Source organism: Mustela lutreola, chromosome 14 (assembly GCF_030435805.1).
Source record: "Mustela lutreola isolate mMusLut2 chromosome 14, mMusLut2.pri, whole genome shotgun sequence".
NCBI lineage: Eukaryota > Metazoa > Chordata > Mammalia > Carnivora > Mustelidae > Mustela > Mustela lutreola.
Genome location: NC_081303.1, coordinates 49,769,804 through 49,793,082, shown reverse-complemented (window position 1 = coordinate 49,793,082; position 23,279 = coordinate 49,769,804). Strand labels below are relative to the sequence as shown.

The 23,279-nt window shown below is 55.1% G+C and overlaps 1 protein-coding gene across 19 annotated transcripts in view; it reads left to right on the top strand.

Annotated features, from left to right (window-relative positions):
- The window catches only part of PLEKHA6 (pleckstrin homology domain containing A6), a 141,735-nt gene that overhangs the window by 96,852 nt on the left and 21,604 nt on the right, over positions 1 to 23,279 (top strand). For 12 of the 19 annotated variants that reach the window (XM_059147133.1, XM_059147135.1, XM_059147132.1 and 9 more), the window contains 10 exons: positions 1,001 to 1,081; positions 1,737 to 1,851; positions 6,527 to 6,631; positions 7,314 to 7,386; positions 10,010 to 10,110; positions 13,506 to 13,708; positions 15,266 to 15,748; positions 16,999 to 17,521; positions 18,007 to 18,093; positions 19,175 to 19,228. In XM_059147133.1, coding sequence (XP_059003116.1) covers positions 1,001 to 1,081; positions 1,737 to 1,851; positions 6,527 to 6,631; positions 7,314 to 7,386; positions 10,010 to 10,110; positions 13,506 to 13,708; positions 15,266 to 15,748; positions 16,999 to 17,521; positions 18,007 to 18,093; positions 19,175 to 19,228 — 1,825 coding nt within the window. Of the gene's footprint in view, positions 1 to 1,000; positions 1,082 to 1,736; positions 1,852 to 6,526; positions 6,632 to 7,313; positions 7,387 to 10,009; positions 10,111 to 12,945; positions 13,046 to 13,505; positions 13,709 to 15,265; positions 15,749 to 16,998; positions 17,522 to 18,006; positions 18,094 to 19,174; positions 19,229 to 23,279 lie in introns of those variants that run through there. The other 7 variants (XM_059147134.1, XM_059147129.1, XM_059147146.1 and 4 more) reach the window with 5 other exon arrangements.

Below are 23,279 nucleotides of genomic sequence, written 5' to 3'. Positions count from 1 at the left end.
GGTCGACACTCGGCCAGCCGGAGAGCCACGCACGGCAAGCCACGCACGGCAAGCCTTCCCAAAGGGGCGTCCACGGCTCTGCTCCCCATCCGCGTCTGCACAGACCCGGCTTCCTGGCAGGCTGTCCTCCCCGCACCCTGCCCCACAGCCAGGCCCCAGCAGCCCTTAATTGGGTCTGACCGTGGAGCCGGCACGCACCTCCCTGCCTGCCAGCCCGGCTGTCTCAGCAGCATCTCAGCCCCTGAGATGCAGAAACCCTGGCCCCCGAGTGTGAGTGGGTCCCTGCCCAAGCCCAGGAATGGAGCTTCCAGATTTCTGGCTTGACCTAAAGAAAGAGATGGTACATAAAACAGGAGCGGAAGGAGTCCAAGGTCACAAGAAAATTCTTTTTTTTTTTTTAAGATTTTATTTATTTATTTGACAGAGAGAGAGAGACAGTGAGAGAGGGAACACAAGCAGGGGGAGTAGGAGAGGGAGAAGCAGAGCAGAGAGCCCGAGGCGGGGTTTGATCCCAGGACCCTGAGATCATGACCTGAGCCAAAGGCAGATGCTTAAGGAGCCGCCCAGGCGCCCCTCATGCGGAGAATTCTTTCAGCAAATAATGAGTGAGCAATTTTTTATGTGGAGCACTGGCTGGAGCTGTTCTGGGAGAGAACCTGGTGCACAGGGACATCTCAGCTGACAGAGGTCCCTGCCCCCACCCGCGTACACACTCCCAAGGTGACCACTGAGGGGGTTAAGTGGGGCTTATTTGGGAGGTCTCTATCCGTAGTTAGCACTGACTAGTGAAAGGGGTCTCCCCACCCCCACCTCACTGCAGCTGCTTTTTCTACCGCCCAGCCCTCCATCCTGCCTTGCCCAGACCCCACAAAGGACAGAGAAGCCATCTCCTACGTGGTCACCCCCTCCCTGTCACTGCCCAGGGCCGGCCCACCCTTTAGTTAGTGTCTCTGGCTTCTCCATCTTTAACATGACTTTTGTCTGTTCTTTGCCTCCACAGCCACAATGAAAGACGGAACACATTTCTACACCCAGTGACTGGCCAGGTCCCAGAAGAAAACAAAAAATTTAACTTGAAAACGTATGTCTGCCCCTCTGCTGGCTGCTTGACCTTCCCATCCCGCTTGCTGCCCCACCCCCACACTTTGCAACTGAGAAGGGGAAGGGAGGGGTGGAGAGCAGAGGGACTTCGGGTCTCTAATCAGGGTCCTGAGAAATGGAGCTTCTGAGGGCCTTCAGGCTTGATGCCCTCACCCCCTTTCCCAGTCTCTCCCAGATCTCAGGCTGGTGCCTCCCACAGGTGGTGCTGGAGGAGCGAGACAGGTCTGAGGTGGCCCTGTCACCCAGGGGCCTTTGAGGGAAGTGCTGTAGGAAGCTGATAGACCCTGAGAGCCAAATGCAAATTCCTCTCTCTGTGGATCTTGGCTCAGTCCGTGAAAGGAAAAAAAAAAAAAAAAAAAAGATAATTAAACGACTCCTATAGCCCGCTGCGCCATTATGTCTTTTCAATTAGAAGGAAAAGGAGTTCCAGAATCCCAAGGTCTAGGTTTTTAAAACAAATTTACAGGAAAGAAAGAGGAAACTCTTCAAGATTACTGGCATGTGGCCTCAGAAGAGCAGAGGGAGCAGCTGAGGTGATCTCATGGGTGGCATGGTGGGGAATCCGGATGGAGCCTCTACACTCTTCATGGGTTTTGATGAGTCTCTTTCTTCTCTTTCGGTCAATGTGAAATCAGATCGGCCTTGGACATGTCCAATAAAGCAGGTGGAAAACGCCCGGCTATCACCAACAGTGACGTATCCAAGCACAACATGGTGTCCGAGGTCCCCCCCGAGCGGCCCAGCGTCCGGGTAAGTCTAGCTCCCAAGGCCAGGTGTCAGGCAGGAGTCCTAGGAAACATTAGAGCCCGTCCAGCTGTCTCCACAGGCTTCCCCAGAGCAGGCGAGGTGATGCGAGAGGAGTGGAGAGTAGGAAGGGAAGAGGGGTCCTACCAGCACCTTGCAGAAGACCCATCTCTAGACCGGGGCCTCTCAACCTTGGCACCATCAGCATTTGGAGCCAAAGAGTTCTCTGTGGTGTGGGACTGTCCTCTCAACTGTAGGATGTCGAGCAGTATCCTCGGCCCTGGCCCATCAGATGCCAGTAGCACCCAGCCTATGACAACCAGTGTCTCCAGACATTGTTCAGTGTCCCCTGTGAGACAAAACCGCCCCCTTCCCTGCCCATGGAGAACCGCTGCTGGAGGGGGACAGCAAAAGAGGAATAATTCATAAAGGATATGGCACTCGAGAGCTTGGAAAGGAATGAGCACCTCAGGAGGAAGAGGTAATCCAGAGAAGAATGTGGCGAAGGGGTCCAGTAAGATAAGGGCTGAGTATGTCCCTGAGGTTTAGCGCTGGAGACCTTGACCAGTGGTGGGATGGGGGCAGAAGGCAGCCGGAGAGGCTAAAGAGGCGATGAGAGGGGAGTCAGAGAGACAATGAGGAGCAGAGACTAGTCTTCTAAGAAACTAGACAGTAAGGAGGGGTTTGGTCATACAACAGAGCGTTCTCCAAAAGTTAAATCGTATGAACGCTGTAGGTATGAACAAGGATAAATCTTGAATATGTACTGTTGAGTAAGAAGCAGGTTGCAGAATATGAAAGATGCACTAGCATTTATGGGAAGCGGCCTTCACGAGTGCACCAGCACATATGGACAGGTAAATTGGTGGTAGAGTGTGTAACCACGAATAGGCAGACTCGTTCTGGGTCAGCGGTTGCCTCTAGGAAGGAAGAAAGGTAATGAGGTTGAGGAGTGGCTCAAAGGGAGTTTCAGCTCTATTTGTCATGTTTTATCAAGGGAAAAAAAAACCCAACACCTGGTGATGATTCATTCCCTACTTTTCTGAAATATTTGAAATGTTGAAAAATATATATTTATAAAGAAACTTGACTGTTGGGGGAAATGAGGGATAGAGGATTGAATCTAGAAGACACGCAAGATGGCAAGAGGTCTTCTTGGTCATTTTGTTTTGTTTCGAGATGTGCGAGCAGGAGGGGAATGGCCCAGTAGCCAGGTTTAGGAGGAAGCGGACAGCTGTGCGTCTCATCTCCATGGAGACCAGAGAAATCTGACGCAGAGGTGCTGTTAGCCCGCATAGGGAAGGAGCCCTCCTCCTGAGCTGCAGAAGAAAGGTCTGTGAAGTTAGGAAGTGTTGGTCTAGGAAGTTAAAGACATTCCCATCTGACACCTTCAGCTTCTACTGGGAAGTAGGAGGCAGGGTTTTCTGCAGAGGGGAGTGGGATGGGTGGAGAGGCACTCGGACTTGAGAATATGCCCCGGCTTTGGAGAACAGGAATGGAGGTCAACACGGGGCATGTGAAAGGTTGCGTGATGGTGTTGAAGGGTCATCTGAGGTCATAGACTTGACAGTGAGTGGCTCTAGTCCACAGATGTGTGTGGTTTTCCTCCCAGCCTGGCTGGGGAAGCAGGGAAGGCAGATGGTTGGATTAGCCTAAGGTGGAGTGTTGCTGGGAGGCTGTGGCTGAAAGATAAGGCGGCGAGGGCCTGGAGGGGTTGGCAGGAGAATGGCAGAGGGGCGAGCTGCGGGAGCCGCTGTTGGGCTGCAGAGCCGAGGTGAAGCTGTGGCCGATGACGGACCGAGGAGGAAGAGAAGTATTTGGGGAGTTGCTTATTCTTTTTGTGGGGATGGGTGACCTCCTCGGGTGCCTAATCTCAGCCTTTATATGTGGATTTTTACTAGTAAAGTTTAGAAAATCACCGTATTCCCCAGTTTGGGGTGGGCTTTATGACAAGGCCCAGTTTCTTCTTTCCTTCCTTCTGCAAGTATGTACTAAGTGCTTATTGTAGCCAGATACTTTGCTGGGCTCTGGTGATGAGAAGATGAATAAGACTCAACTTTCTGAGACGCTAGGTAGCTCATGTGGTTGGGCGGCTGCCTTTGGCTCAGGCCAGGATCCCATGGGTCCAGGCTCGAGACCCGCCTGGAGCTCCTCGCATAGAGGGGAGCCTGCTTCTCCCACTGCCTGCCACTCCCCCAGCTGTGCCCTTTCTCTATCTCTAACAAATAAATAAATAAACAAATTAAAAAAAAAAAAAGACTCAACTTCCTCCCTACAAAGAACTTAGAGTCTAAAGAAGAACCTGGAAAGCCAACCGTTCCATTTGCAGTGTTACAAGCTTTAGAGCACAGGAGTGGACAGAGTAGAGGGACAGCTCACTGTGCCAGGAGGTCTGGGAGGTTTTGTGGAGTCAGGGGGCCTGCCCTAGGCTTAAAGGATGAGTTGGGATTTGTCAGAGGACAAGGGAGATGAGGCTCTCCACGTCCGCTATCGTCCGTGGGAGAGGACCACCAGGAGTTTGGCCTCACAGTGAGGGACTCATCGGATAGGGGGGCAGAAGGCAGGTCATGGGCCTGGCAAATCTTACAGATCTGCCCTTGTGTCCCAGGCTAAGGAATGGAACTCCTTTGTAAGTGATGAGAGAGAGTTAAGAAATGCTAAGAGAGCATTGTGATGCCACTGTGTTTAAGAAAGGCAACCCTACTTCATGATACATAGTACACAGCAAGAAGAGATGATGGATGGCCTGAGAGGAAAGAACAGATCCGAGGACCATTAGGAACATAGACTCATCTGGCCCGCGCAAATGTCGTACAAGGAGCAGAAGAAGGAGGGTTTGGGCAACTAGGGGGATTGGAGTAGCCCAGAAAGAAATACAGAACAGGCTTGGTGAGAAAAAAGATGAGTTTGGTTTTGCACGCATTTAAGTCCTGGTTGGACAGCCAGTTACAAAACGGGGTGAGGCTAGGAGACAGTTCTTAGATAAGGGCTGGAGAACTTTCAGCATACTGTTGCTAGCCGAGGCAACGGGTACAGACGAGATACGTTGTCTATGTAGAAAAATGAGATTTGAATTTTGGTTTGAGGTCCACCAATGGAGTCAAGTGGAGATTGAGAAGGAGGGGCCGCAGGTGGGGGAAAGAATCCTGCCACAGAAACCAAAAAGAGAGTTTCAGGAAGGACAGAAAGGTTAATGTCATCTGTGAGGAGCGAACATCCGGACTCTTCCAGGAGCCTAGTCCTGTGAGGAAGAGAGGGAGAGGAGCGGAGGTGTTGCCTGAGGGCCTCAGGGCACCTCAGGTTGGGGGTGGGGTGCGGCGTCCAGTGGGTGTGGCCATGTGAGAGGGAGGGAGAGCTGCTGAGGGGGAGAGACAGACAGACCGACAGACAGAGACAGACTGATGCTTTAAGATGGAGAGAGCTGAGAATGTTCGCTCAGGAGAAGCAGCTAGCGGAGAAGGCAAGGTTGAAGACAGATTGGAGAAGAGATTATCTATGGAGCAAAGTCTCAGGAAATGGTGGGTGGAACGTGTTGGCCTTGAAAAGGAGGGTGCCACCTCTTCTTCTGACATTGGAGAGAAAGAGGCGACAGTGGTGAGGACAGTAATTTTCTGGGTGAAAGGGTGTGAAATTGAAGAAGAGCATGTCTGAGAGCCTGGCTCATCTCTGTGGAGCGGAGCAGGGTCTACCGTGGGGAGGGCGTGGGGGAGGGGGAGGGCAGGGAGCGGCATGAGGGGGCTGGGCCGGGCTGAGGTTGGGGACTGGGGGGCCGGAGGGCTCTGTCCTGTTCCTCCAGCTGCTCTGTAATCATAAACCATAATCTGGCCATGAGGGCAGGAAGGGGACAATTTGACGGCTCTGGGATTCTGAGTTGTAGAGAAGCTGCAAGCAGTGACGATGGATGGGGTGTTTGAGAGTGCAGCTGACCTGCCCCAGCATGGAGCCTGGGCTTCGTAGGGAAATGATTACAACCAGGACGTCATGGCTGACAGGTCCAGAAGGAAAGGGAAGGACTGAGGAGCTCAGGGACTGGCTGGTGGTGTTGAGTAATGGAGTGAGAAAGCCCAGAGGAGGGGATGGCGTCAGGAAATGGGAATCCCGGAATTGAAGATGTTAGTGGCGAAGGGTCATGGGCGTCAGGTTGACGGTGCAGCTGTGGGAATAAGTGACAGGGTAGTAGTGAATGGTTTTGGAATTGAGGCTATCACGGTATTATGAGGTTATGGCACTGGATCAGTCATCATCAAGGGCAAGGCCACAGGGATGGCCAGATTTAGAGTGAAGAGGATGATTGAGATCAGAATCCTGTGACTCTGAAGGAATGTTCTAGAAGCTGACAGTGATGAGAAGGGCTGAACAGTGGAAGACCAGCTTCCAGACAGTTGAAGAAAGATAGCTCAGGAGTGAAATGAGAATTCTTATTTTCTCCTTAAAACAACAATAATAACAACAAAATCCATACCGCTGTGAGACAGGTCAGATGGTTCTTTTGGGCCCCGTTTTAGTGGTAAGAAAAAGAGTCAAAGAATTGGAAAGCTGTACCCTTGAGTTGGTCCTCTTAGGGTGAGGACCCCCGAGGCGTGGAGAGAGCCACAGCTCCCAGCAAGGGTAGCTCCCGCTGCAGACAGAGCAGAGAAGGGGAGAGAAGAAAGCAGGCCGGTTTCTCTGTCTGCCTCCCCAGGCCACCCGAACGTCCCGCAAGGCCATCGCCTTTGGGAAGCGCTCACACTCCATGAAGCGTAATCTCTCTGCTCCCGTCACCAAGGCAGGCTGGCTCTTCAAACAGGTGAGGCCTCCTCCGCCGTCCGCCCACCAGGACCTCCACTTTCTCTCACTCCGATTCCTCTGTAGTTGCAATAATGGTCCCTTGCACGTTTTGATACGTCCTCCTGTGTCCTATTTTTGATATTGGATATATCTCTGTGAATGAATCTCCTAATTCTATAAAGACTCAGAGAAGTTGAGTATCTTCCCAAAATCACACAGAAAAATTAGTGTCACATTTGGGAACCCAGCCAAGTCTCCTAAGGGGCAGACGGCATGACAGAAATATGCTGGGTCGCCAACCCTGTCAGAACAACCCACTGGCTCGTTCTCGGGAGGTCCCTCTTGCTGTGAAGGAAGAGGGGTGTTCTTGGTCCTGGGGTCCACTAATTCTTCCCAGTTTGACCTCCCCACCCTCCCTGCCGACCCTCTGCCCTCTCATTCTGGCTCACCTCTCACCCCTTCTTTCTTCCCCGGGAGAGACGCTGAGGCCTGAGATGACAGAATTGGAAGGTTACAGACAATGATCTAATGTCACTTTCCCGCGTCTGAGGTCTCAAGGGGTTTGGCTGCACTTGTTAGCAGCAGAGCCGCCGCGGCCAGAGGCAGGATGGCCTTGTAATTGGTGCCAAGCTCCTCCCCCTGCATCCCCCCTCCCATGCCCAGCTCACAGTCCCTCCCCTCTGTCCTCTCGCATCCTACAGGCCAGCTCCGGGGTTAAGCAGTGGAACAAGCGCTGGTTTGTCCTGGTGGATCGCTGCCTCTTCTACTATAAAGGTGAGCTTGCCTCTTCTCCTGGGGCTGGCCGGGGCTGCAGGAAGGCAGGGCCCACCACTCTTCCTTGTTCTGCCAGATCCCCGGGCTCTGCTTCAGGTGGACGTTGGTCGGTCACGGGGGTGGGGGTGGGGACCGGGGTGCAAACCTGCCCCATAGCCTCTAGCACCCATGGGGCGTGACCGTGGGATAAAGACAGAGCCTGCTTGCTCACATGGTCACTCACTCACTTGGTCACTCACTCACTTGACATTCAACAGTATTTACCAGGCACCCTCCAGGTTTCAGGCAGAGTTCCAGGTGCTGCTGGGGGACACAGTAGGCACACAGCACAGTCATGCGATTGAGGGTGAAGGGTGGGGGATGGGCTAGGAAAAGGAGGAAGCGGAGGAAGGCCCCCAGTCACTACTAGCAGGTGACCTACCAATCGGAGCTTGTGTGCTGATCTTCCTCCTGTCTCCCTGGAGCATGTGAGCCGATCTATGAAGGCAGAAATCTCGGTTTTGTTCACTGTGATGGCCACAGTGCCTAAAACAGCACATGGCACATAGTAGGTGCTCAATCAGTGTTGAGTAAATGAATACACCCCGGTGTCCACCTGCTGTGCGCACGCCAGCACTCACTCCCAAGCCTCTCAAAAAAGAGAGAGAGACCGAATAACTTTGGTGAGGCAGCCTCTAGGAAGTTATTTTTGAAATCGTACAGCAGTGTTGTGTCAAGGAGATCCCGAGGGAGCTAGAGAGGGACGGGGGCAGGGATGGCCCTGTCACACTGGTGTGGGGCCACAGGAAGAGAAGGGTGCAAGGGTTTTGTAGTGGGAGAGCCTGTTCCCTTTCCCCCATGCCCTGGGCATGGCAGAGCCCCGACTTCTTTGGGCCTCCTAGGGGCAAGGCAGTAAATCATTAACTTTCACAAAGGTTGTACCCAGTGACCCCTCCAGAATGCTGCTGTCCCTGAGCCTTGAGTCGCTACCACCTGAACCCCAAAAAGAGAAATCAGGAAGGGGCTGCAGAGACAGGATCCAGCCCCAGGAAAAACGCCAAGACTAGGGGAGAAGAATCTGCCAGGGTCTGGCCCCTGGTGCTGGGCCTCTGGGACCCAGGGCTGGTTGGAGCCAGAGTCTGAATGAAGCTGACGGAAAGCCAGGATCTCTGCAGGGGAGAGACTCTGGGACTGGCCTGAGGGGAGAGACTGAAAAGTCGTGAACTCAAAGGGCACCATGATGGGGGCCACCATCCACTGGGAGATGCTCTCAAGAGACCCTGTAAGCATTGGCCGGGACACTACCTGGCAGAAGGCCACCGCCTCCAGAGGACGGCAGCCTCCACTTTCCTAAGGAAGCCCTGGGTCCGCGGCCCCAGGCTCCTCCTGATCCTTGGGCTTCAGCCTTCCTCTGGTGCCACGCTGACTCTGCAGAGGAAGCTGGACCTTAAGCCAAGTCTCTCGTGTGATGAGGGAGGGGAGAAGGGGTGCTCATGACTTTATACTCCCCGAGATTCCTTCTGATGCCTAAAGGAGAGTTTTCCAGCGTTTCTACCCTTGGAAGCAAAGAGCTATCCCAGGGAACTGGGGAGTTGCCCCCCCATTCCACAGAGCACCCCCACCCATCATCTGTGGCTCCGGCTGACGAGCTCATCCATTGGGCTCCTTGGAGATCCAGGATGAATTACAGAGAAGCCTATTTGTTAGCCTGTGTGAGGACCAGAGGGCTGAGGGGCTCTGCAGGGGTGTGTCATGGGGGGCCAGGAAGGGGAGGGCAGACCTCTGTCTGGAGAGGACAGAGGAAGCTGCTGGGTGCCTGGGAGAACCTTAGAAACAGGTACCCAGAGGAGCCAGAGCGGAAGACGGGGCTGTCTGCTCTGCCATGCCCGATCCCATTATCGTCCCGTTACGTGTGCCCCTCCTGGAATCGTCTTGCTTGGGGAGGCTCTATAGATGAGACAGTGGCTCAGAAGGCTTCCTGGGGAGGGGCACCTGGCTGGCTCAGTCAGTAGAGCAGGAGCTTGATCTTGGGGTTGTTTGAGTTTGAGTTTGAGCCCCTGGTCTGGGTGGAGTTAAAAAAAAAAAAAAAAAAGAGTGTTTGCTTGGGAGTCAGACTTCTTGGGTCTGAAGACCAACCCAGCACTCTACTCCAGTAATGTTGGACAAATTACTTAACCTCTCTGTGCCTCCACCTCCTTTCCTGTAAAATGGGGGTAATCGCAGTAATCGTGGGTAGGGTTAAACTCATTAAGACATCTAACTTAGAACAGTACCCGAAGGACGGCAAACCCTCCATCACAGTAGCTGCTGCTTTTTTGCTTACCTGTATCCCAGAAGGGAAGCTCCCTGAGGGCAGGTGGCTCTTCTCTCCCAGCCACTGCTATAGTCCCAGGCTCTGGGATGGTGTCTGCAAGCCAGGCTCCCCATCTGCAGGGACTGTGCCTCTCCGTGTTGTGCAGAGTACAGCCTGTGTGCTGGTGGCTGGCGGACCGGAATGCCTGATGAGCCACATGTGCCTATTGCGATTAGGGTTAGGGTTAGGGTTATCGTCATTGTCATAGGGACAATAGACGCCGGCCCTCTCCCTGCGCACGCGCACTCAGCAGGCACACGTGTATCACCTGGGCCTCTGTGTCCCCGACAGATGAGAAGGAGGAGAGCATCCTGGGTAGCATCCCCCTCCTGAGCTTCCGGGTGGCCGCCGTGCAGCCGTCGGACAACATCAGCCGAAAACACACATTTAAGGTCAGTTGGCTTTCCTCTCCCAGGCCAGGTGCGGAAGGGAGGCCTGCTCTTCGAGGGCATGAATGAACGGAGAAGAATCCTGAGCCCCCTCCCCAAGGAGTCCCCAGTGGTAGTAGGAGGGAGAAGGCCGTGGCCCCTGGAGTCAGTCCCAGCTCTATCAAGACCACCTCCTCTTATCTCGGGAGTCAGCTGGGTGGGTCCCCTCAGGCTGGGCTGAGAGAGATGGTTTTCAGTGGTGCCGCAGTTTTTCCTGGGGGAGAAGTACTTACGTCCTGAACCCATGAACCCTCTGCACGATGGCCCAGCAGCAGGGACAGGGGCTGTGGGCTGGTGGCGTTCTGACCTCCCTTCTAGACAGCAGTGTAGGGAGCTACATTGGGCCCAGGGAACTAGACCCCCAGTCAAACCTACACAAATTTCAATCTCTAGAGAAAATTAGGAGTTGAGTTTGATCACAGTAGAGAAAGACGAACCTCACGCAGACCGTAGTTTGGGAGAACAGGAGCCCGAGAAGATGGGCCTCACCCACCCGCTCTGTGTCATTCCCTGGGAACCCCCCCAGGGGACCCACCCATCAGAGATGGGCTGGCAACTGGCTCGTCGCAAGCTGGTGTTTTTCCACATTTAAAAATTCATGACCCACTAAAAACAATAAAAATCCTGTGCCCTTTTTGTATTTTATGATGCAAAGACCAGAGTCTCCTTTTCATTTCCAAATATAAAATTAGGATACCAGCTATGCATTTTCTTAGCAGAAAGCCCTCCCTCCCCTAGCTGAGAAGGGCTGTCCAAGTCCCTGAGAACTCAGAGCTATGGTGTGGGATGATGATAGAAACTGCAGGTAACGCCTGGTCAGTATCCAAGCCTGTAGGACCTCAGAGACTCTGCCCCTTTCTGTGCTTCCGACTCCAGTCACCTGATCGTGGAAGACAGGAGGGCAGCGTGCACAGGGGCTGCTTTGGTATGTGATTAGGGAACAAGGAGGGCCTTCTTTGGTATGTGATTAGTTCCGAGTTTCCTGGGGTCCTGTCCGCCAGAGGTGTGAACACAAATGAACAATTAATAAAACTCTCGCTCCAGGGAGCGGAGTTCCCGCCGGGGAAGAAGAAACAGGTTGTTTAACCAACAACAGACAGCCCTACTGTACACATTCACACACACACCCCCACACAGCCCAACAGCCGGTCTCACTCTCCCCTCCAGACCTGTGCACAGACACAGCCACTCTGCAGCTCGGAGCTGTGCCAGCACCAGGCGTCCCGAGTGACTGACACGCACGCACGCACACACACACGCACACACGTCTGCCATCAGCCCCAGCTCTCTGCACACAGCCGCTCCTCTCCTCCTTCCCGTTCCCCCAAGGAGTTCACTGCCTCTTTAAAACCCAACTCTGAGGGCCAAGTTCAGTGGCCCACAAAGGGTTCCAATTGTGGCTATTCAATGGCCCTTCCCCAGGGAAGGGTGGGGAGTGGAGACAGATGGGAGGCTTGTCCTGTTGTTGGCCACCAAGTGAAAGTCTTGGATGGCGAATAATGAGCTGGGCACTAGCCCTGCCCAGCCTGCTGCAGAAAGACTTAACCTCTTCCTAACCCAGCCCCGTGGGGGCTCGGTGGACTTCACTGCACTGGGGTACCTTCCTCGCTTTCATGGTGCCAGGCCACTGTCCCCTCTGGCTGCCCATTCACTGCCCTGTCTTTTCCCAGGCCCCCTGCCTTTCCCTGTTGCAAGCATTTGCTCCTGTGCCTTTGCTCTGTCCTTGTTTCCCTGTGGGCATGCTTTGTCCTCTAGCTTGACCGTGAGCTCTTCAAGTGCAGAGAGCATGTCTGTTTTCCTGTGATTGGTGCCCAGAGCAGAGCTCTGCACGCACAAGACACTAGCAAATTAATTCACTTGCTGCCCACTGGTACCAGCCCCAGGTCACGCCTACCAGGTCCACCTCTATCTCTCTCTTCTCTACAACAACCCGGTGTCCTCCACACCAGAGCTCGCCAGGGCCCCTCCCCTCTGTATCCTTGTGCAGTTTCAACCCCCAGATGCCTCCTTACAGCTTCGCTGGCTGGAAGCATCTCCCATCGTCTGCGCACAAGCCGGGCCCCCTGCTGGAGGGTGGGATTGGGCAGGAGCCAGAGGAAGTAGGACATGTTATTGGGTAAAAACTCCCGTCAGATAGGAATCGTGTGTCTGGGACAGGTGGTACAGAGGAGTGAGGGTCCAGCCAGGAAAGCATTTGGAGGGTGGGGATTTGACACTGCTGCTTAGGAGAGCCCTGGGGCTTGACCAGGAGAGCCCTATCTTCTCTCCTTCCCACCCTGAGAGACCCATGATTTCACACCCACGGAGTCAGAGACCAAAGGGAGGTTCACATCTGAGACTGTTAATCACTTGGATTTCTCATGTTGAGTGGGATAAGCCAGGCTACCAGCTTTTCCTGGGAGATGGAAGGTCTCACCGGGAGAGTACGCCAAGGTCCCAGAAAGAATTCAGCTCTGGAGCATTTTCCCTTGTGGCCTGAGAACTTCGAGCTTTACCAGGAAGATCCTTCCCCATAGACAGATGCATCACTTCAGGCCAGAACAAAAACCCAAGTCAAACGCAGCTGCAGAGCTGGATGGGGACCAAGCTAGGATCAGCACTGGGATGCCTGGAATCCTCTCGGCCAGCAGCCCCAGTTGTCTTGGGGCAAGCTCTCCACTCCCCACCCTTGTCCCATCGGGTGGCAGCGTGAAAACGAGTAGAAGGGGGTAGCCTGACTCACTCCCCACTTCCCTCTGCTCCTCAATATTCCTGCCACATCATCTTCTGTCTCCCCCTCTGGTGTCTGGTTGACCTGTTCTCTGCTTCTCCTCCTTCTGACTGCGTGAGGACCCCTCCTCTGGACAGGAGCTCTCTTCTGGGTTCCCGCCTGCCGCACCTGCCCGCGGCCACCGACTAGGTAGCGTGCTCCAACCGTCAGTGCATGCCCCTTGCACGCCCAGGGATACGGAGACCTGGCTGTCTCTCTGCCCAGGAGAGACAGTACTAGCTCCTCAGATGTGAAGCCAGAGCCAAGACTGGCTTATGCTCGGGGGCAGGGTGGGGGTCATCTGTCCCAGACATCGGGTAATAATTGCCCTTCAAATCAAAGATGGAATTTGATGGGAGAGTGGGCGTAGTAATTGTCCTTCCTGTTTATAATCATCTCTGGTAGGGCAGGTGAGCTTACCTGGCTATTGGATGGCTGGGTCCAGAGAGCTTGTCTGTATGCTAGCTGGAGCTCTTGGCCCAGCTGGGGGCTGTCCTCCTCACCCTGCTCCTGAGCTCCGGGGGAGGGGTGGGCAGGGGAAGAGCTGCAGGTCAAGGGAATAGCCTGCCTGACCACCTGTCCTGTGGATATGGCTGTCTTCTCCCTACAGGTGACTACGTGCTGGGTGGATGAGGCCGGGGCTGGTCCCACGCACTGCCTCTCCCCACAGGCTGAGCACGCCGGGGTCCGCACCTACTTCTTCAGCGCTGAGAGCTCCGAGGAGCAGGAGGCCTGGATCCAGGCCATGGGGGAGGCTGCCCGGGTGCAGATCCCCCCAGCCCAGAAGTCGGTGCCCCAAGCTGTGCGTCACAGGTGAGTTCCAGGGCCCTGGGCCTGGGTGGGGGGAGTGCCAGAGAAAGAAGAGTGAGGAAGCACCCCAGTGTCTGACCTCCTGAGCCCAGCGTGCTGGCTTGAACCTCTGAGGACATGTAAACTGCTCCTTGCTCCCAGCGGGGGACCTGGCTTCGGGATTTCCGGGCCTAGAGTCTCTCTTCCCCTGACTGGCTCTTCCTCTTCTCTCTGGGCTGGTGGAGGCCAAGAGAGAAGTCAGGTTCCCTCACGGCCTGGCCAGGAGCCAAAGACCAGGGTCCTTTGCTCGTTTAGTCTTGGCTGTGTGCATTAAGCCCATGACTTCTGGAGGAGGGTGGACTTGGGTTCGAATCCCCACTTAGCCCCTTGCCCACACTGTGACCTCAATGTGAGTTACTCAGCCTCTCTCAACCTGGATTTTCTCTGCTCGAAGACAGCAGTTAGAATCATCCCTCACGGTGTGGCTACAAAGCCAGGCCGTGCCACAGACACTCAGCCCACAGCGGGCCCCATCGCTGTCCCCACCCGCCACCCCCCTGCAGCCTCGGGGCCTGTCTTCACTCAGCCTGTGGAATCTTGAGGTAGATGTTAACAGGGATCCAGAAGAAGGAGGTTTTACAGTATAGACAGATTCCAAGTCTATTTTGGGGTCTGAGAAGTGTTTACCAGGCAGTGTCGCAACAAGGATGCTTGAATATGTTGGATTTGGGAAGTGGCAGGGAACGCGTCACGAGACTCCATCTTCACGTCAGCGGGGGGGGGGCGCACTTCCAGAAGTTCATTCGTTCGGTCCATAAATATTTACTGTAAGTAGGTATGTGTGTCAGGCACCGAATTGGGTGCTAGGAAAACAAGGGAAGCCGAGTCTCTGCGCTCCTGCCTCGTGGAGCTCACTCACGTTCTGACAATCAGTCCTGGAGGAAGCTTGTTCTGGAGCCGGGAGCCAGCGTGCTTCTGTGCCGAAGATGTTTGAGGTGACAGCTTTGGCGCCTGGCACGTTTGATCTCACAGTCCTGTGGGGGGAGGGACTGGTCCACCCCTCCTGCCAGTAAGGAGCCCGAGGCTCACTGACGTTAAGGAACTTGTGTAGGACACAGGGCTGACCGGTAACAAGCTCCGTAACAAGCCAACGTCAAGGACAGTCACTGTGATGAAGCTTTGGTAGGGTGTGTATGGAGCTTGGGGGCTGGCGCTGAGACAGACGGCCGAGGAGACCACATCTGGGGGAGGTCAGGGTTGGCCGCAGCTTCCGAAGGCTGGATTCAGTGCAGGTCAGCGGGAGGGAGCAGAGAGTGACCCGTGGAGGAGATCTGGAGGGTAAAACGAGCAAACTGTGCACAGGCAAGCTTGGACTATGTTTTATGGTGATTGCCCAGGCTGGAGTGAGAAGGCCAACTGGGGGGCATTTAGGAAACAAAATGGTCATTCTCTGAATCCCTCTTCCACTGCCGCCTTCCTGCCCTCTCTTCTCCACTCCTTTTTCCTTCCCAGTCGACCACCCCTTGCCCAGCTCCGCACTGGCCTGGGGTCATTTACAACATCTCCCTTGGTGTCCTGCAGCCACGAGAAGCCAGACTCCGAGAACATCCCACCTAGCAAACACCACCACCAGCCATCCCACAACAGCCTCCCCAAGCCGGAGCCCGAGGCCAAGACTCGAGGGGAGGGTGATGGCCGGGGCTGTGAGAAAGCCGAGAGGAAGCCCGAGAGGCCCGAAGTCAAGAGCGAGCCTCTGGTGAAAGCCAATGGCATCCAAGCCGGACCAGAACCAGCCTCAGAGCCTGGCAGCCCTTACCCCGAGGGCCCGAGGGTCCCAGGGGGAGGAGACCGGTCTGCCCAGCCCAACGGCTGGCAGTATAGCTCCCCGAGCCGGCCCGGGAGCACAGCTTTCCCGCCGCAGGACTCAGAGAGCGGGGGACACCAGCGGAGCTTCCCCCCACGGACCGACCCCGACAAAATCGCCCAGCGCAAGAGCTCCATGAACCAGCTTCAGCAGTGGGTGAACCTGCGCCGAGGGGTGCCCCCGCCTGACGACCTTAGGAGGTGAGTCCCAGTGGGGTGCCGGCGTGGAGCCAGGGTGATGTTAGGGCTAGGGCGGGTGGTGGGGGGAGCTGGGGAGAGGTGACATGCACAGCATTCCCTGCCAGAAATCTTTTGGAAGCCGGGCTGAGTTGGGACATCAAGTAGACCCTCCTGCCCAGGATTTCTAGCACATCCAAATCCTCCACGGCCCCAAGGCTCTAGGGGTGGACTGGGACCCCAGCCCAGCTCCTGCCCTGTCTGCTTTCTTCAGAGACAGGGCCAGAGCTCCCGGGGCCTCTCTGAGAGGAGGCAGGGTGCCCAGAGGGCGGGCAGGCACCCAGAGGGAGGGGACTTCAAGCTGTGCAATCCGAGAGCCATCCGCGCATCCTGCCCTCTTACGACACCCTTGGTGCCACCGAGTATCTCTGCCACCACGAGCCTCTATGGCTGCCAAGCCAACTCAGCCCCGTTTTGAACAGTTCTAATTATTTGAAAGTCTTTATATGTGTTGTCCCTCACCGATCCTAGTTCTGCCCTCTGGAGCAATTTGCTCCTTTGTCCGGTGATTGGCTTTCAAATATTTGGAAGACATTTTTGGTCCAGTAGCATACGGCGGGGCAAGCAGGGCTGCTGCTCCTTCCCTGCGGGGGTGGGCATCTCCCCGCATGCAGGTGACAGCCGGCCACAGGAAGGCTGCTCCCCACTGCTGCTCCACTGCCTGGGACACCTGGCCGGCCCCAGGGAGAGCGCCTCACTTGGGATGAGCCCCAGGAACCTACTGGTCCCTTCCTTAACGAGAACATCAAACCGGGAAGCTGCCCTTTTGTCCCTCCTCTGTCGCCCTCCCCAGTGCCCAGTATACTCTCCTTCTTTCTGCTCTTTCTGCTGTTTATGGCTCTAGAAAAGATCTGATACATGGTTCATGCTGGGAGAGAGTCAGCTAATAAGGCTTAAAGTTTCTCCCCAGGGCTATTTCGTTTTAAAAAGACCAAGATGGAAACTCTGAATGTGAAATTCCCAGCCTCGGGTAGCTGGTTGAGGGAGGAAGGTTTGAGGGAGCTTTCCCTGCACCCCCGGAAGCCAGGCTCAGCGCCCAGGGAGTGGCTGCCTCTGTGGCTCCCAGGGTCAGGCGTGGGGGGGGGGGGCACCATTCACCTGCTCACACCCTGCTCTGGGCTGGAGGACCTGGAGGTGCGCCTGGGGCACAGCAGGGTGGGTGGGGTTGCATTCATTTTGTTTGGCTTCCTCACAATGTGCTCTCTCTCTCCCAGTCCCTCTAGGTTCTACCCCGTGTCCCGCAGGGTCCCTGAGTATTACAGCCCCTACTCCACCCAGTACCCCGAAGATTACCAGTACTACCCACCAGGGGTGCGGCCGGACAGCATCTGTTCCATGCCGGCCTATGATCGGATCAGCCCACCCTGGGCTCTGGAGGACAAGCGCCACTCCTTCCGCAACGGAGGTGGCCCTGCCTTCCAGCTGCGGGAGTGGAAGGAGCCCCCAGGCTACGGGCGGCAGGATGGCACCGTCTGGCTCCCCGGCCCCTCCCCCTCCCGGCAGCCCATCTATTACGACGAGCTGGACGCCGCCTCCAGCTCCCTGCGCCGCCTGTCCTTGCAGCCCCGCTCCCACTCTGTGCCCCGCTCGCCCAGCCAGGGCTCCTACAGCCGTGCCCGCATTTACTCCCCCGTCCGCTCACCCAGTGCCCGCTTTGAGCGTCTGCCACCTCGCAGCGAGGACATCTATGCCGACCCTGCTGCCTACGTGATGAGGCGATCCATCAGCTCGCCCAAGGTGAGCCACCAGCCTGCCCTCCCTTCCTTGTCCCCTGAGATCCCCCAGAAGCCTCTTACTGTCTGCAGAGGAGAGGCAGAGGTGTGAGGGCATCTGGGACTCGGGGTCACTGTGTCCCATGGGGACACACACTGTTGGCAGGAGCCACGATGATGCCCAGGGGAGCCACTGGCCCTGCGGGTCTGTCCATGGGAGAGCTGCTTCGGGGGATTCGCTTTGACCCCTAAGTAGGAGCATTGCTGTTGGTGCCCATCCCTAGGTCACTCCCGGAACACTGATCCTGGGCAGACAGGGTTCTGTCTTTGCAAATCTCGAGGACCAGACAGGTCAACGCAAGGATGTTGCAGTGGATAACTGCTGTCCATTTTAATTTGGCATCTGCTCTGGGACAGGATACAAACATCCCTGACCTTGAACTTCAGTTGTTGGGGAAGTCTGTGTCCCAGCCAGGCCCCCTCACCTCTCCAATTCCCTTTCTCTTCCAGTATGATTACCTGGGAGACAGGCGGCCAGTCCCTGCAGGACTGTTCCCCTACAACTACCCACCATCCCCCACGGTCCACGATAAGATGGTACGTCCTCTCCTCCGGTCCACTCCCCGCAGAACCTCTCCTCCCAGGGCGGGGCCAAACTGGGACAGCCACAGGGATCCTCTGTGCCTGGTGCCTGGCCCTCCTGGTTTCTAGCAGCCTCTGGATACCTCTTCCCTCCCAGCCACAACTCTGGCCCGAATCCAGTTTGAGGCCAAGTTACCCCATCTCTGGGACACCAGGTAGAGGAGCAGGGACAGGATCTGGAGGCATGTGATGTCCTGGTCCCTCGACCCCGCAACAGCCTCCTGCCCAGCACATGGAGGGCCTGGTCGGGGGGGCTTGGGTTATGGCCTAGGAAGAAAAGTCAGACCTGAGTGTCCAATAGCAGGCATTTTCTCTAAGTCTGCCCTTGCCTGGAGTGCTGCTTCTGGGGAAAAAGACAAGTGGTGAAATTAAGGAAGAAAAATGTTTCCACATTATGTCTTTTCCTCCTTTTTTCCTTGCTTTCTACTTGTCTTTCCTGGGAATTTGTTCTCCAGAGAGTTTCTGTCTCCCACTGGAGAGCTGGATACAGACACCGCACCTGGGATGTGGGGTGCGGTAGCGGGGCACTGGAACCAACAGGCTGAGTCCTTGTCCCCAAAGGCCTGTTGCTGCCGCCTATCCCTGCAGAGCCCCAGGAGGCCGCGGTGGAGGAGCCCCTGTAGGCATGGACAGTGCCCCTCCCTTCCTTCCCCTTGATCCTTCTCTGCCCAAACTCTGACACACAGCTCAGTACCCATCTAGAGACAATGGATTCTTCTGGAAAACTCAGGAGCTGCTAGGGAGGGCTGACTAGATGGTTTCGGTGGCGCTGCCCTCTCCCATGGGAGGGCCAGGGAGATCAGGAGCCCGCAGCTGGGGCCCCAGGGAGTCCCTCCTCTCGCTGGGCATCTAGTAGGCAACTTGGTGCCTGCCCCAGCCTCATCCCTTCCCTTCCCCAGAACTCCTCAAGGGCAGACAGGCCTCTTTTTGACCTTGTCCCCCAGCTAACTCTTAACTGCTTTGCTTCCTCTTTATTGTTTTCTGTTGTCTTGTTCCTGTTTGTTTGTGTTGCTGTTGGGCCTCGGGCTCCGGGTAGGATGAACTTTTAGACCTTCAGTTGCAAAGAAACCTAGAGTATTTGGATCAGCAGGTAGGCAGAGCTGGTGCCCCCTCGCCATTCCCCTGCCCTCCCGTCTGTCTCCCTGCTCCCCACCACCTCCTCCCGGCCCATCCATTTGACAACCTTTGTTGGCAACACCAGGAGACAACAAAGTGGCTTATATTTTGGTTTTGCGCCTTCACACCCCTTCTCCTCAAAGCCCTTTAGGGCCGCTGAGAGTTTCCTGGGGAAAGGAGAGTAGGACAGGACCGCATGAATAATTAATGCCACCTCCTCTTCGTTCAGGCCAGATGGAACTGGCAGGGGTGGGGGTGGGGTTGCGGGAAGGCGGGAATTTGCATCTCTGCTGGCAGGAGTGGCGGAGATGGGGGAGGGGTGGGGGAGGTGAGCAGCCAGGCTGGGCCTAAAATGCAAGGGGTTCCGTGCCCCCTGAATCTGGGAAATTATCTATCCTAGTTCACAGGTTGTTGTTCAACTCCACAGTTTATAAACGGAGAACTAAAAGACTTGCCCTAGGATGGTTTTTTAAATTCAAATAACCCATATATTTGTTAGCTCCCCTGCCAAGTTTCTTTGCATACGGGGCTTGCGTTCTCCTGGAGAATTCCCCATGGTAGACAGAGGGAATGCAGGCAACTTCGTCTCATCTGGAAGGGTCTGCGAGTGTTCCCATAGATGGAAGTGACTGGCGGCGGAGACCCTGCTCCAGGTTCTAACCTTTGGCTGCCTTGCCCTAGGAGGCTGAGGGGCTCTGACGCTCCCTGCGTTGAGACACGCTGCGGGGGTCAGGATGCTGGGCATTGCTACAAATCACAGGGGACCTGGGCATCCCCAGCGTGGCCCAGTAGAAACGGCTGGAGATGGTAAAAATGACAGTAGAGTCGTGACCATAGTAGTAGCCGTCACCATCACTGGGTGCTTTCTCTGTGCCCCATGCTGTTCTGGGTTCCTTAACCACCCTGAAGTACTTAATCTGTATAACAGCACTGCAAGGTGGGTACTGTTGTTATCGCCCTTCTAGAACCAGTAACACGAAAGAAACAGAGAGGTTAAGTAACGTGCCAAGGACACACAGCTAGTGAATGGCGGAGCTTGGAATGTGACTCTGAGCTTCTGACCCAGTCTATAGCTGAGGGGATGTCTGATATATGAAGGATGGTTTTATGCTCTTAAAGTTGCAGAAGGAACCTTAAACTTGAAATCAGAGGCTATCGGTGTAACCGTTGGAGGTTCTAGACACAAGTCATATGCCACATAACCTGTCATCTCACAGGCCTCTGTGCCTTGGTGGGATCACCCTCGGACCTTGCATTCTGGTTCCAGAAGCAGCAGGTGGTGTCCACAGCACGAGTATTCCAGTCCACATGAGGATGAGTCTCAGGCTGCCAACCCAGTCCGGCAGTGGGCTGTGTGGGCTGGCCCCAGCAGAAAGCAGGCGCTTCAGTGCCCAGAGGAGGGAGGAGCAGGACTGAGTGGCCTCGGGGCTCCTGGGCGGGCTGTCCTGTCTGTGGCCCACCTACAGTGCCTGGCTGTGCCAGCATTCAGTGCCACAGCTGGGTCCTCCAGGGGCTTCTGCCCTCATGGACAGCCTGGGCCCTTAGGCTGAGACCTTCAAAAATAACCTTTCAGAGGACCTCCTCTAGATAAAAGATAATAATCTTTTTTTTTTTTTTAAGATTTTATTTATTTATTTGACAGACAGAGATCACAAGCAGGCAGAGGGGCAGGCATAGAGAGAGGAAGGGAAGCCGGCTCCCTATCCCAGGACCCCGAGACCATGACCCGAGTTGAAGGCCGAGGCTTTAACCCACTGAGCCACCCAGGCGCCCCAAAAGATAATAATCTTAAAAGGGAGTTTTATCTGATAAGAGTCCAGGGGCACCTGGTTGGCTCATTTGGTTAAGCCTCTGACTCTTGATTTCAGCTCAGGTCTTGATCTCGGGGTCATGAGTTCAAGCCCTGTGTTGGGCTCCCTGCTGGGTCTGGAGCCTACTTACAAAACAAACAAACAAACAAAAATAAGAGTCCACATCGTGGAGTCAGACCTTCTAGTCCCAGCTCTGCCATTTACAGTAGCTTTTGTTATGCTCCCCCCCCCTTTTTTTTTAAACTTCAAAATGTCGCTTCATCTCTCTGGGCCTTTGTTTTCTCACTCATGAACTGGACAGTGTAGAACCTGCCTTGCCCACCTCTCAGAGCTGCTAGAGGGTCACGGAAGAGCACATGTTCTAGCGCTCTGTCAGGGGGCAGCAATTTTATTCTTTTCCTTCTGATACTCAATTTAGGATATTACTTGAGCACCTTTATGATGTAGGAGGCCCTGCGCTGGGTGGTTTCCCACAAAATTTGACATTTTGGATAGACAGAAGGTGGCACAGAGGAATCCTAGAGACAAAGCCCTTGTGGGCTGAGAGATCCTCGAAGCCCCAGTGTGAGTGGGAGCAGGCCAAGGTGAGAACATTCTTGCTTCCCTCCTTTAGTACTGGAGATCCAGTGGTTGGGTGAGCCGTGAGGTCTGTGGGTGTCCAGGCAAAGCCTGGGCCGCCTCTGCCCTCTCAAAGCCTGGTGTGTTAGCAGGTCCTACACAGACACCACACATACACACACACACACACACACACGTATACACACACCATATACAATCCCACACCCACTGCACGTGCATGCCCCGTGCACAATAAACCTGGCCTCAAACGCACATGACTCCAAGAAAACAGACTGACTTGAGTTCAGATCCTTCCAGAAAATGGGGCTGATGTCCTGTTGACCGTGAACTATTTCACGAAGACTCAACCTCCTACTACAACTGCTCTTTGGAAATCCTTTTAAATGACACTTGATGTCATTGAAAAAAAAAAACAAAACTCCCCCAAGTGGGTTAAAAAGGCAGAGAGATCAGATCCTAGGAAAGCGTTTCCTGATGGAGGTGGCTGGGTGCCCCTTGCCCTGTCCCCAGCGCATAGAAGCAAGGCCGCCTTTGGGTTGCTGCCTAAAGCGATAAGAGTCAAAATCCATGTGGAGCCAACGAAGGTGGGGGAGGTAAGAGCCAAAAACGTGAGGGCCTCCCGAACTCTGACCCCAGAAACTCTGCCCTAACGTGGCTGCGTCCCTTCCCCCACGCACTCCCTCTACCCCAAAGCTTTTCCCACACAACTTCCCTCTGTCTTCTGCTACCTCGTCCTGTAGGTCAGTTGAGTTAAAGGGACATAGCCAAGGACAGTCCCTGATGTTTTCAATTTCTGATGCTGTCGCACTGGAACCAGGGGGGGAATGATGGCATCTCCAGCTGATTTGTTTGGCTTGTCTTCCCTCTCCCCCCCCACTCCCCTGCCTCCCTCTCCCCTGCCCTTCTTCATTTCTTTCTTTTTCATTTGCCAAGTAGTCTTTCCCCCTCCATGTTCCTAATGATTTTTGAAAGACAGAGATAACGTATCAGAGAACAGTGTTTGAGTATCTGGTGTCCCTTTAACGCGGCTTGCTTCTTTTGGTCTCCTTATTTGCCTCCTTAGCACCATCCAAGATCAGCATGGATGCTACCAGCCCAGCTCTGGAAACCGTGTTTAGCAATCCTTTCTACTCTAGAGCCAAGAAGTGGGCAGGGGTCGGGGGCGGGGGGGGGGGGGGCGGGAAGAGCTGTGCCTGCCTCTCTGTGAGGGCCCATCCGAAGAGCAGCGCCAGGTTTTCTATCTCAGCTGTTTGACTTAGTTTGAATGCGGGGAGATGGGTTTTCCCATCTGCCTGTGCAGTCTTTGACGGAAAATGGCGTGAGGAAAGAGAGCCAGGGCAGGGAGTTGACCTTGGCCGGTATGAATGAGACCCGCACCTCTCAGGCACCCCAGGGGAAGTGTCACTGGGCAAGGGGGTCTCTTCGGGGCCAGCGAGCAAGGGCACAGCAGCCCCCACCCCCCTTCTGTGGCCTCTCTTCGGGGCACCTTCAGTGCTGGTCCTGGGACAGAGCTCACAAGGGGTGAGCGACGGGTAAGGTCAAGCAGAGGGAGCCGGAGACCCCAGGACGAGCTGCCCTTTCCTGTTCCGGGGAAGTGAGCCCAGGCAGGAGATGGGGCGAGAGCTCCGCAGGGGT